The sequence below is a fragment of the Babylonia areolata genome, chromosome 16 (genome assembly GCF_041734735.1).
Source record: "Babylonia areolata isolate BAREFJ2019XMU chromosome 16, ASM4173473v1, whole genome shotgun sequence".
Classification (NCBI taxonomy): domain Eukaryota; kingdom Metazoa; phylum Mollusca; class Gastropoda; order Neogastropoda; family Buccinidae; genus Babylonia; species Babylonia areolata.
The window spans coordinates 19087720-19101295 of NC_134891.1; the positions used below are offsets into that span (position 1 = coordinate 19087720).

Genomic DNA, 13576 nt, shown 5'->3' on the forward strand with positions numbered 1-13576 from the left:
CCCCACACACACACACACACCCGCCCCCCCCCCCCCCCCCTGCCCCCACCCCCCACCCCTCCTGAACAACGGAACCTTTACAACACCAGCACTCCAGCACTGAACAACGAAAGCAAAGTAGGTCTTAGGGGGGTTACAGCCGTCTGGAGACCCAACCAACAGCATCATCTACGCAAACTAGCCAACCCCCCCCCCCCCCCCCCAACACCACCCTCCCCCTATTGACCACACCCCCACCCTCACCCCTCACCCCCCTCAACCCCACCCGCATAGTCAGTGAGGGTGGCCCATGTGGCGAGTCCAGCCATGACCGGGAGTAGCACTGTTCCAATCCTCACCCCGGTCAGCCGGACCAAGTTCACGTGCTCGATGCGCGCGTTGTTCGTGGTGCAGGTGGTCAGCCAGGCCTACGTCAGCACGTGGCACGTGGCGCCCTGGTTCCTGGAGGGCGCGGCACCGGTCAGTGTGAGTGTGCTGCAGGTCACGCTGCTCTACCTCTGTGTGCTGGCCCTGCTTAACTGGGCCTGCGTCATCTGGTTCAGGTGTGTAGTGTGTGTGTGTGTGTGTGTGTGTGTGTGTGTGTGTGTGTGTGTGTGTGTGTGTGTGACTCTATTTTGTCACAACAGACTTCTCTCTGTGAAATTCGGGCTGCTCTCCCTAGGGAGAGCGCGTCGCTAGATTGAAAGTGTCACTTATGTTTTGGGGTGTTTTTTGTTTTTGTTTTTTTCCTACCTGCCATTTTTTTCCTTACCGAAGTGGATTTTTCTACTTGATTTTGCCGAGGACAACCTTTTTGTTGCCGTGGGTTCTTTTACGTGCGCCAAATGCATTCTGCACACGGGACCTCCGTTTATCCCGTATCATTCGAATGACTAGCGTCCAGACCACCACTCAAGGTCTAGTGGAAGGGGAGAAAATATCGGCGGCTGCCGTTGTGATTCGAACCAGTTCGCTCAGATTCTTTCGCTTCTAAGGCGAACGTGTTACCTCAAGGTCAACACTCCACTGTGTGTGTGTGTGTGTGTGTGTGTGTGTGTGTGTGTGTGTGTGTGTGTGTGTGTGTGTGTGTGTTTCATTCGATATGAGTGTGGTTATTTTGTATTATTAAAGTGTTTTTCGTGTGAATGATATTATGTTTGTTATCCGTACGGCGTGTTCATTATCATTTGTATGACATTTGTGTTGTCCTTGTGTGAGGTGTGTTAGACAAAGTGTGTCATGATTTGCATGACATATTTGTTCGTCATTTTATGACTTTATTGTAACCATTCTTAGGACATGTGTATTGTCAACTGTATGATGTTATCTGTCGTTATATGTGTGACACGTGTGTCTTCTGTGTGACGTGTGTCGTCCTCTGGATACCACGTGTGTCTTCTGTGTTAGGTGTGTCATCCTTTGGGTAACACGTGTGCCTTCTGTGTGAGGTGTGTCATCCTGTGGATAACACGTGTGTCATATGTGTGAGGTGTGTCATCCTCTGGATAATACGTGTGTCATATGTGTGATGTGTGTCTTCCTCTGGATAATACGTGTGTCATATGTATGACGTGTGTTATCCTCTGGATAATACGTGTGTCATATGTGTGACGTGTGTTATCCTCTGGATAATATGTGTCGTATGTGTGACGTGTGTCATCCTCTAGATAACACGTGTGTCATGTGTGACGTGTGTCATCCTCTGGATAATAGGTGTGTCATATGTGTGACGTGTGTCATCCTCTGGATAATACGTGTGTCATATGTGTGACGTGTGTCATCCTCTGGATAATACGTGTGTCGTATGTGTGACGTGTGTCATCCTCTAGATAACACGTGTGTCATGTGTGACGTGTGTCATCCTCTAGATAACACGTGTGTCATGTGTGACGTGTGTCATCCTCTAGATAACACGTGTGTCATGTGTGACGTGTGTCATCCTCTAGATAACACGTGTGTCATGTGTAACGTGTGTCATCCTCTGGATAACGCGTGTGTCATATATGTGACGTATGTCATCCTCCGGATAACACGTGTGTCTTCTGTGTCACGTGTGTGTCGCCATACTGGTCAAGCATCACTGAATAATGACGACAATGGTGATGAATAATTTTATGATGATGAAGACAGCGACTATGATCGTAGCAGTGAACTCGTTACAAAAAAATGACGATGGTGTTGTGATCATGACGATGACTATGACGACACTAGCATGGCGATCACTACCATGGACGATGATATTCTAACGGTTTTTGTGTAGTTTCCAACGATTCATGATTGATTTGCCTCGACATTTTGTGTGTTATTTCGTTTCGCCGTTTTCGGATTCCTTGTGTGTGAGGTTCGTTCTCTTTCCATTTCTAGTTTTTTTCGTTTTCTTCTCCAACTTCCGCTTCTGCTGGTGGTTTTTTTTTGTTTTTGTTTTTTTTTCGGTGTAGTTCAGAGTACACGTCATCAGCGGGTAGCCGTGACGTCACAGCCTGGGGGTTCCTGGCCGGAGTGACGTCACGTGCTGACGCCTTCTTCCTGCCGGTAGGGGGGGAGGAGGATGGGGGAGAGAGGGGGCTGGTGACGTGGAGGCGGTGTGAACGCTGTGACGTAGACGTGCCGCCTCGCGCCGTGCACTGTCGCTTCTGCCGCACGTGCGTGCTGAGGAGGGACCACCACTGCCACCTGGTGGGCTGCTGCATCGGACACCGGAACCAGCGCTTCTTCGTGGTACTAGCGGCGCAGTCGGCGGTGCTGAGCTGTGTCGGGGGCTACCTCTCCCTCTCCTTCCTCTACCACCTCCACCACCTCCACCACCCCCAGCACCTCTCGCTGTGGGTCTACTTCCTGCCTGTCACTCTGTGGAAGGTGAGGGGGTTGTGCTGCTGGTGGTGTGTGTGGGTGGAGGGTAGGGGTGCGTGTGTGTGTGTCAGTGTGTGGGTGGGGGGTATGTGTGCGTGTGTGTGGTGGGGGGGAGAGGGGTGTTGGGGGGGGGGTGTTGTATTGTATGTGTGTGGATGGGTTTTAGGGGGTGGGGTGGGTGTGCGTATGTGAGTGGGTGTGGGTGGGGAGGGGTGGGTATGCGTGTGCGTGCGTGCGTGTGTGTGTGTGTGTGTGTGTGGGTGAGGGTGTGTGTGTGTGTGTGTGTTTGTGTGTGGTGTGCGTTGTGGTGTGAGGCGGTTTGGTGTGCGTGTATGTGTGTGTGTGTGTGTGTGTGTGTGTGGTGTGGGGAGGGGTGTGTGTGTGTGGTGTGGTGTGGAGAGGGTGGGTGGTGGTGGGGTGTATGTGTTTATTTGTGTATGGTGGTGTGGTGTGGTGTGTTATGGGGTGGTGTGGGTTGATGTGGTGTGGTGTGTGTGGTGTGGTGTGGTGTGTTATGGGGTGGTGTGGGTTGATGTGTTGTGGGGTGTGTTGGTGTGTGTGGTGTGGTGTGGTGTGGTGTGTTATGGGGTGGTGTGGGTTGATGTGTTGTGGGGTGTGTGGTGTTTTGTGGTGTGGTGTGGGGGTGGTGTGCATGTGGTGTGTTATGGTGTGGTGTGGGTTGATGTGTTGTGAGGTAGGCTAAAGTGGTGTGGTGTAGTGTGGGGTGATGTGTTGTGTTGTGGGGTGGTGTGTTGTGATGTGTTGTGATGTGGGGTAGTGTGGTGTGATGTGGTATAAGGTGATGTGCTGTGATGTGGTGTGGGGTGGTGTGTTGTGATGTGGTGTGGTGGTGATGGTGGTGGTGGTGGTGGTATGTGTGCGTGTGTGTGTGTGTGTGTGTGTGTGTGTGTGTGTGTGTGTGTGTGTGACACTGTTAATGTTGCAGTGGGTGATTGAGATGTCAGTGGATGACAGAGATGTCAGTGGATGACAGAGATGTCATTAGGTCACAGAGATGTCAGTGGGTGTGACACTGTCAATGTTACAGTGGGTGACAGAGATGTCATTATGTCTCAGAGATGTCAGTGGGTGTGACACTGTCAGTGTTGCAGTGGGTGACAGAGATGTCAATGGATGACAGAGATGTCAGTGGGTGACAGAGATGTCAGTGGGTGTGACACTGTCAATGTTACAATGGGTGACAGAGATGTCAGTGGGTGACAGAGATGTCAATGGATGAAGAGATGTCAGTGGATGACAGAGATGTCAGTGGGTGACAGAGATGTCAGTGGGTGACAGAGATGTCAATGGATGAAGAGATGTCAGTGGGTGTGACACTGTCAATGTTACAGTGGCTGTGGGGCGGGGTGAGCAGTCTCCAAGCCATCCTGACGTTCCATTCCTACATGCTGTGTCTGTTCGGCCCCATCAGCAGTCACTACTTCGTCACGCAGATGTGGTCAGTCCTCAGCTCTCCTTTCGTCTGTCTGTCTGTCTGTCTGTCTTTGTCTGTCTGTCTGTGTGTCTTTGTCTGTCTGTCTGTCTGTGTGTCTCTCTGCCTGCATGTGTCTGACAGTGATGATATGTCTGGCAGTGAAGTTATGTCTGACAGTGGCGTAATGTCTGACGGTGACGTATTGGCTGACGGTGGAGTAATGGCTGACGGTGACGTAATGGCCGACGGTGGTGTAATGGCTGACGGTGACGTAATGGCTGACGGTGGTGTAATGGCTGACGGTGACGTTATATCTGGGTGTGCCTTTGTGTCTGACAGTGGCTTTGTGTCTGACGGTGACGTAATGTCTGAGAATGGCCAGGGAAGAAGACAAAAATGACTGCAGGATTCTTCAAAGACAAAAAACTAAAGTTTATAAAAGCCTTTTGGGTGGTAGTTGAATCCTCTTTGTTTTGACACGACGTTTCGGACCATAGGCCCGTTGTCAAGTGAAGAGAAGAGGACAGTGTGAATAGGAAAGCCTATGTGAGGAAAGGGTGATGACATCTCGCTACTTTCTGTTTTGATGGGCCATGCACACTAAATACTTGCTGATCACCATTCAGTGCAATACATACTCACTCACACACACACACACCCACATACATACACACACTCACACACACACACACACACACACACACACACACACACACACACACACACACACACAAATTGCATACACATATATATTGCTTCCAAAAAGAGGGATAGGAGGTAAAGAAAGAATAAGGACAGAGAGATCAAGGCAGAAGGGCCCAGGCGCTAGACGTCAGTGACTCTGACGTTCAATCCACTCGGCTGTAAGGTCCCCAAGCGGTCAATGACGCGACTCTCCATGTACTTTCTGTACGTGCTGTCACTGGGGTTCTGCCACACAGCTGAGATTCTTGCATGGGTGAAGCTGTGGTGTGGGCCAGTAAAATGCTGGCCGATAGGATTGTTGTAGCCTAGCTTCATCGACCTCAGGTGTTCGGAGAAGCGCTCGCCCAAAGAACGGTAGGTCTCCCCCACATACAGTTTGGAGCAGAGGGTGCAGGACAGAATGTATACAATGTCAGTGGACTGGCAGTTGAGATGACATTTCACAGTGAAAGTGCCAGAGGGTCCAACGACTGAACCTGAGGTGTCTATGAAGGAACAGGTCTTGCACTTTTGATCCCCACAGGGTCTGCACCCTGGTGAGGTTGAATGGCTGGTAAGGGGTCTGAGTTTGGACTTCACGAGCATGTCACGCAGGTTCTTGTCTCTCTGAAAGGCAATTAGCGGTGGCTTGGGAAAGACTTGTCTGAGGTCTGGGTCCTGTTGTAGGAGATTGAAGTTTTCACGCAGGATTCTGCAGACTGGCAGGTTGTGTGGGTGATATGGTATGACTGCCACGGCACGATCCTCGTTCTCTCCAAATTTTTTTCTTGGTGTCAGAGCTTCTGAGCGGGTGACAGAGCGTGCACGCTTAAGCGCTGTCTGCACGATGTCCTCTGGGTAATGGCGGTCTGTTAAAGGTGGACATCTTCTGCGCCTCATTGTTAAAATCCGGGTCACTGCTGCAGATGCCTCTGAGCCTCAGGAACTGAGAGAAGGGGATGCTGTTTCTGGTAGAGGATGGGTGGCTGAGCTGTATAGGAGATATGCATGGGAAACTGTAGGTTTGTAGAAGATGGTGGTGGAGAGTTTGGGGCTGTCTGGGTGGACAGAGATAGAAAGGTCCAGGAAAGAGATAGATGACGATGATACTTCATAAGTGTATTGGAAGGCAGAGTGAAAATTTGACAGGTGTTGGATAAAATTCAAAGGCCAGTCGAGACACACCGAGGCAATCATCTATGTATCGTCTGAACAAAGCTGGTGGTGTTCCTGAGAATGACGTTATGTCTGACGGTGACGTTATATCTGACAGTATCGTTGCCTAACAGTGATGTTGTGTTTGATGGCGACCTGATGTCTGAGGGTGACGTCATGCCTAACAGTGACGTTGTGTCTGATGGTGACGTGATGTCTGAGGGTGACGTCATGCCTAACAGTGACGTTGTGTCTGATGGCGACGTGATGTCTGAGAGTGACGTCATGCCTAACAGTGACGTTGTGTCTGATGGCGACGTGACGTCTGAGGGTGACGTCATGCCTAACAGTGACGTTGTGTCTGATGGCGACGTGATGTCTGAGGGTGACGTCATGCCTAACAGTGACGGTTGTGTCTGACAGCCTGATCGGCAGCGGGAGGACGAAGCGGGAGGTGCAGAGGCGGATGAAGGTGGTGGTGACGTCATCAGTGTGCACCAACCTGCGCCTGGTGTTCGGCCCCTGCTGGTACCTCAGCCTCCTCCTCCCCCTCCCCCACCTCCTCTTCCCGCAGCAGCACCAGGGCTTGTCATACCACCACGTCAAGATGCTGCCTGACTGAATGAGTGAGTGAGTGACCCCGCTTACCACCCCCACACTCCACGTCATACCACCACGTCAAGATGCTGCCTGACTGAGTGAGTCAGTGACCCCCACCGCTACACCCCACGTCATACCACCACGTCAAGATACTGCCTGACTGAGTGTGTGAGTGACCCCACTTACCACCCCCACACCTCACGTCATACCACCACGTCAAGATGCTGCCTGACTGAGTGAGTGAGTGAGTGACCCCACTTACCAACCCCACACCCGACGTCATACCACCACGTCAAGATGCTGCCTGACTGAGTGAGTGAGTGAGTGACCCCACTTACCACCCCCACACCTCACGTCATACCACCACGTCAACATGCTGCCTGAGTGAGTGACCCCCACTTACCACCCCCACACCTCACGTCATACCACCACGTCAAGATGCTGCCTGAGTGAGTGACCCCCACTTACCACCCCCACACCTCACGTCATACCACTACGTCAAGATGCTGCCTGAGTGTGTGTGTGTTTTTTTTTTTTTGTTTTTTTTTGTTTTGCTTTTTGTGTTTTTTTGTTGTTGTTTTTTTGTATTTATCTGTTTGCTCGTGTAAGCACTTTGCGCTTGTGTATTTCATGACACGAGTCTTGTTGTTCATATGGTGTGTGTATTTCATGACACCAGTCTTGTTGTTCTATATGGTGTGTGTATTTCATGACACCAGTCTTGTTGTTGATGTGGTGTGTGTATTTCATGACACGAGTCTTGTTGTTTATATGGTGTGTGTGTTTCATGAGACGAGTCTTGTTGTTGATATGGTGTGTGTATTTCATGACACCAGTCTTGTTCATATGGTGTGTGTATTTCATGACAGCAGTCTTGTTGTTCTATATGGTGTGTGTATTTCATGACAGCAGTCTTGTTGTTCTATATGGTGAGTGTATTTCATGACACCAGTCTTGTTGTTCATATGGTGTGTGTGTATTTCATGACAGCAGTCTTCTTGTTCTATATGGTGTGTGTATTTCACGACAGCAGTCTTGTTGTTCATATGGTGTGTGTGTTTCATGACACCAGTCTTGTTGTTGATATGGTGTGTGTATTTCATGACACCAGTCTTGTTGTTCATATGGTGTGTGTGTTTCATGACACCAGTCTTGTTGTTGATATGGTGTGTGTATTTCATGACACCAGTCTTGTTCTTCATATGGTGTGTGTATTTCATGACAGCAGTCTTGTTGTTCATATGGTGTGTGTATTTCATGACACCAGTCTTGTTCACATGGTGTGTGTATTTCATGACACCAGTCTTGTTGTTGATGTGGTGTGTGCATTTCATGACATCAGTCTTGTTGTTCATATGGTGTGTGCATTTCATGACAGCAGTCTTGTTGATGTGGTGTGTGTATTTCATGACACGAGTCTTGTTGTTCTATATGGTATATGTATTTCATGACACGAGTCTTGTTGTTCTATATGGTGTATGTATTTCATGACACCAGTCTTGTTGTTCTATATGGTGTGTGCATTTCATGACACCAGTCTTGTTGTTGATGTGGTGTGTGTATTTCATGACACGAGTTTTGTTGTTCTATATGGTGTGTGCATTTCATGACAGCAGTCTTGTTGTTCATATGGTGTGTGCATTTCATGACAGCAGTCTTGTTGTTCTATATGGTGTATGTATTTCATGACACGAGTCTTGTTGTTCTATATGGTGTGTGCATTTCATGACACCAGTCTTGTTGTTGATATGGTGTGTGTATTTCATGACACCAGTCTTGTTGTTCATATGGTGTGTGTATTTCATGACACCAGTCTTGTTGTTCATATGGTGGGTGTATTTTATGACACGAGTCTTGTTGTTCATATGGTGTGTGCATTTCATGACAGCAGTCTTGTTGTTCATATGGTGTGTGTATTTCATGACACCAGTCTTGTTGTTCTATATGGTGTGTGCATTTCATGACATCAGTCTTGTTGTTGATATGGTGTGTGTATTTCATGACACGAGTCTTGTTGTTCTATATGGTGTGTGTATTTCATGACACCAGTCTTGTTCACATGGTGTGTGTATTTCATGACACCAGTCTTGTTGTTGATGTGGTGTGTGCATTTCATGACATCAGTCTTGTTGTTCATATGGTGTGTGCATTTCATGACAGCAGTCTTGTTGTTGATGTGGTGTGTGTATTTCATGACACGAGTCTTGTTGTTCTATATGGTGTATGTATTTCATGACACGAGTCTTGTTGTTCTATATGGTGTATGTATTTCATGACACCGGTCTTGTTGTTCTATATGGTGTGTGCATTTCATGACAGCAGTCTTGTTGTTGATGTGGTGTGTGTATTTCATAACACGAGTCTTGTTGTTCTATATGGTGTATGTATTTCATGACACGAGTCTTGTTGTTCTATATGGTGTATGTATTTCATGACACCAGTCTTGTTGTTTATATGGTGTGTGCATTTCATGACACGAGTCTTGTTGTTCTATATGGTGTGTGTATTTCATGACACCAGTCTTGTTGTTGATATGGTGTGTGTATTTCATGACACCAGTCTTGTTGTTCATATGGTGGGTGTATTTTATGACACGAGTCTTGTTGTTTATATGGTGTGTGTATTTCATGACACGAGTCTTGTTGTTCTATATGGTTTGTGCATTTCATGACAGCAATCTTGTTGTTGATGTGGTGTGTGTATTTCATGACAGCAGTCTTGTTCTTCATATGGTGTGTGCATTTCATGACAGCAGTCTTGTTGTTGATGTGGTGTGTGTATTTCATGACACGAGTCTTGTTGTTCATATGGTGTGTGTATTTCATGACACCAGTCTTGTTGTTCTATATGGTGTGTGCATTTCATGACAGCAGTCTTGTTGTTGATGTGGTGTGTGTATTTCATGACACGAGTTTTGTTGTTCTATATGGTGTGTGCATTTCATGACAGCAGTCTTGTTGTTCATATGGTGTGTGCATTTCATGACAGCAGTCTTGTTGTTCTATATGGTGTATGTATTTCATGACACGAGTCTTGTTGTTCTATATGGTGTGTGCATTTCATGACAGCAGTCTTGTTGTTGATGTGGTGTGTGCATTTCATGACAGCAGTCTTGTTGTTTATATGGTGTGTGTATTTCATGACACGAGTCTTGTTGTTCTATATGGTGTGTGTATTTCATGACACCAGTCTTGTTGTTCTATATGGTGTATGTATTTCATGACACCAGTCTTGTTGTTCTATATGGTGTGTGCATTTCATGACAGCAGTCTTGTTGTTCATATGGTGTGTGTATTTCATGACAGCAGTCTTGTTGTTCATATGGTGTGTGTATTTCATGACAGCAGTCTTGTTGTTCTATATGGTGTGTGCATTTCATGACAGCAGTCTTGTTGTTGATGTGGTGTGTGTATTTCATGACACGAGTCTTGTTGTTCATATGGTGTGTGTATTTCATGACAGCAGTCTTGTTGTTCATGTGGTGTGTGTATTTCATGACACGAGTCTTGTTGTTCATATGGTGTGTGTATTTCATGACAGCAGTCTTGTTGTTCATATGGTGTGTGTATTTCATGACAGCAGTCTTGTTGTTCTATATGGTGTAATGGAAAAGATGTCTGTAATGTCTTTAATGTTTCAATGCCCCCCAGGGGGCACACAAAATAAACTTCCATCCTTGCCTTGCCTCAACACTACCCAGGAAAGGAGTGTGTGTGTGTGTGTGTGTGTGTGTGTGTGTGTGTGTGTGTGTGTGTCCGTGCGCGCGCGTGTGTGTGTGTGTGTGTGTGTGTGTGTGAGTGTGTGTGTGTCTGTGTGTGTGTGTGTTTGTGTGTGTGTGTGTGTGTGTGTGTGTGTGTGTGTGTGTGTGTGTGTGTTGAACTGTACATTATTCCGAGTCATCCATTAAATATGTATATAAAGATGAAGTGACCAATGTGTTTTGCTGGACCCATACTCTCTCTCAAAAAAGAAAAAAAAAGGGTTCTTGCACACAAGTCCAATACGCGACCGAGAACTACATTCGTTCCGAAGAAATCCACAAATATCAAAATGTGTTGATGCACAAAAAATTGTGTATTATTATTATTATTATATATATATATATATTATTGTTCTCTCAAGATTGGATTACTGCAACTCTCTTTTGGCTGGCCTTCCCAAATACCTGTTAGACAGACTCCAAAGAATTCAGAATAACGCTGCCAGACTCATTTGCAGAGCTTCTAAATTTGACCATGTTTCTCCTCTCCTTCAGTCTCTCCACTGGTTGCCTGTTTCTGATCGAATAGACTATAAGCTATCCACTCTGACCTTTTCTGCAGTCAACGGATCTGGCCCCAAATATCTTTCTGAACTCATCCATATCTATACCCCGTCTCGCCAGCTCCGTTCTTCCTCTGATACTCGACTTCTCAGGATACCTCACGTCAGAAGTAAGACCTATGGACACAGATCGTTTTCTTTTCAATCGCCAAAGACGTGGAACAAGCTCCCTGATAACCTCCGTCATTCTGATTCCCTCGCATCTTTTAAATCTCGTCTCAAAACTCACCTTTTCCCTCAGCAATAAGTTCAATTGTGGCAGGTCCACAACTACATGCATGCATATGAATGTGTATTGTGTGTGCGTGTGTCTATGTAAGTTTGTGCCTGCCTATGTGTGCGTATGTGTTAGGGTAGCTGTTAGATACACATGTATGTTAAAATGTATGTATGCAGTGTGTGTGTGTGTGTGTGTGCGTGCGTGTGTGTGTGTGTGTGTGTGTGTGGTCACATTTTGGTGTGTGTATGTAACATAGATATAATGTTTTATGTTATCAAAAGCGTTTTTGTAAAGCACCTAGAGCAGATTTCTGGATAGTGTGCTATATAAGTATCCATTATTATTATTATTATTATTATATATATATATATATATATATATATAGAGAGAGAGAGAGAGAGAGAGAGAGAGAGAGAGAGAGAAGACAATTTCTTTATTTCGAGGACAATAGATAAGCACTGGTGTGCTTTTTTACATCCAGTCCCTGCCCTGAATAGGGTCTACACTACACAATACTAAATAAAATGAAAGCATGGTGTTAGTAGAGATTTATAACAGGGAAGAAAAAAGTAAAATAAAAATAAAACAAAACAAAACAAAAAACAAACAAAACAACAACAACAACAAAACCCAAAACAAACAAACACCCCTCCCCCGAAAAAAACAAACAAAACAACAACAACAACAACAACAACAACAACACACACACACACACACACACACACACACACACACACACACACACACACACACACGTACACACGGCATACAGGTACAAGCATGGTGTTAGTAAAATGTATGAGAGAGAGAGAGAGAGAGAGAGAGAGAGAGAGAGAGAGAACTCAGAACTCAGAACTGTTTTAATTAATGTACATCGGCCTTGGGCCACAATCCTAAAGGACTGGGGTCGGTAAGGGGTCAAAACAAAAGTTCGTCACACGCACCCTGCAGTTTGAGGCGTTGACATACAAAGTTATACATTGGACAATACGTAAAACAACGAGATGGACTAAAGCTGTCAAATGACAAATAACACTAAAGTGATCTTACCACAATACGATGTCTTTCACCGTGAGCAACGGAACATCAAACCATAGTTACAGTGAAGCGAAAATATTGAGAGAGAGAGAGAGAGAGAGAGAGAGAGAGAGAGAGAGAGAGAGAGAGAGCTTCTGAACATGAATTCAGCAGGTGCTTTACGTTTTTTGAGTGTGCAGTGACTATTGAGAGAGGAAAGAATACGGGCGCAATAGCCGAGTGGTTAAAGCGTTGGACTTTCAATCCGAGGGTCCCGGGTTCGAATCACGGTGACGGCGCCTGGTGGGTAAAGGGTGGAGATTTTTACGATCTCCCAGGTCAAGACATGTGCAGACCTGCTAGTGCCTGATCCCCCTTCGTGTGTATATGCAAGCAGAAGATCAAGTATGCACGTTAAAGATCCTGTAATCCATGTCAGCGTTCGGTGGGTTGATGGAAACAAGAACATACCCAGCATGCACACCCCCGAAAGCGGAGTATGGCTGCCTACATGGCGGGGGTAAAAACGGTCATACACGTAAAAGCCCACTCGCGTGCATACGAGTGAACGTGGGAGTTGCAGCCCACGAACGAAGAAGAAGAAGAAGAAAGAATACACACACACACACACACACACACAATCATTCACGTTAACAAAAACAAAACAAAAAAATAACAGCCCCAAAACCCCCAAAACAAGAGGCAGGATGCAATGTCAGTTTCAGTTTCAGTATCAGTAGCTCAAGGAGGCGTCACTGCGTTCGGACAAATCCATATACGCTACACCACATCTGCCAAGCAGATGCCTGACCAGCAGCGTAACCCAACGCGCTTAGTCAGGCCTTGAGAGAGAAAAAAAAGGTGAATAAATAATAGATAAGCTTACATAAATAAATAATAATTATGATATAAAAAGGTAGTAGTAATGATAATGATAATAAAATAATAATAATAAATAAATAAATGAATAAATAAGACAACAATGATGATACAATGTCAGCATGTATACATTGACAGCTTATATCGATTGACAGAGTATCGAACTCAGGTCCTGTCCCATGACAGTCAGAAACGGAGGATGTTGGTAATGCGCTCTGTACCTCACCTCTCCACCCAAACCAAGGTTTTTGGTACCAGTGACACTGACAGTGACAGTGCTATGTGCATACCCAGTCAACAAGAAATAAAATAAATGAAGTCAACAAACAGATAATTTAAAGAAAGAGAAAGATACAAAGGTAACAAGAGAGGCAAGGCCTTCAAGACTCACTTGTGATAAATTAAGTCCCCTAGCATTAATTACAGAGTAATTT

The 13576-nt window shown here is 46.0% G+C and overlaps 1 protein-coding gene across 1 annotated transcript; it reads left to right on the top strand.

The window, feature by feature from the left end:
- Positions 1-256: 256 nt before the first annotated feature.
- LOC143290899 (putative palmitoyltransferase ZDHHC24) lies at positions 257-7913 on the top strand. The gene is made up of 4 exons (XM_076600454.1): positions 257-542; positions 2418-2835; positions 4182-4288; positions 6527-7913. Exons 1-4 carry the CDS (start codon positions 307-309, stop codon positions 6723-6725), a joined length of 960 nt encoding a protein of 319 aa, XP_076456569.1. The 5' UTR covers positions 257-306; the 3' UTR covers positions 6726-7913.
- Positions 7914-13576: the final 5663 nt, after the last annotated feature.

Excerpts from the sequence above, each read along its gene's own strand:
- LOC143290899 (XM_076600454.1), top strand. The coding sequence starts at position 307 with ATGACCGGGAGTAGCACTGTTCCAATCCTCACCCCGGTCAGCCGGACC. Across the intron at positions 543-2,417 it reads GCCTGCGTCATCTGGTTCAG|TTCAGAGTACACGTCATCAG; the intron begins GTGTGTAGTGTG and ends TTTTCGGTGTAG. Across the intron at positions 4,289-6,526 it reads TACTTCGTCACGCAGATGTG|CCTGATCGGCAGCGGGAGGA; the intron begins GTCAGTCCTCAG and ends TGTGTCTGACAG.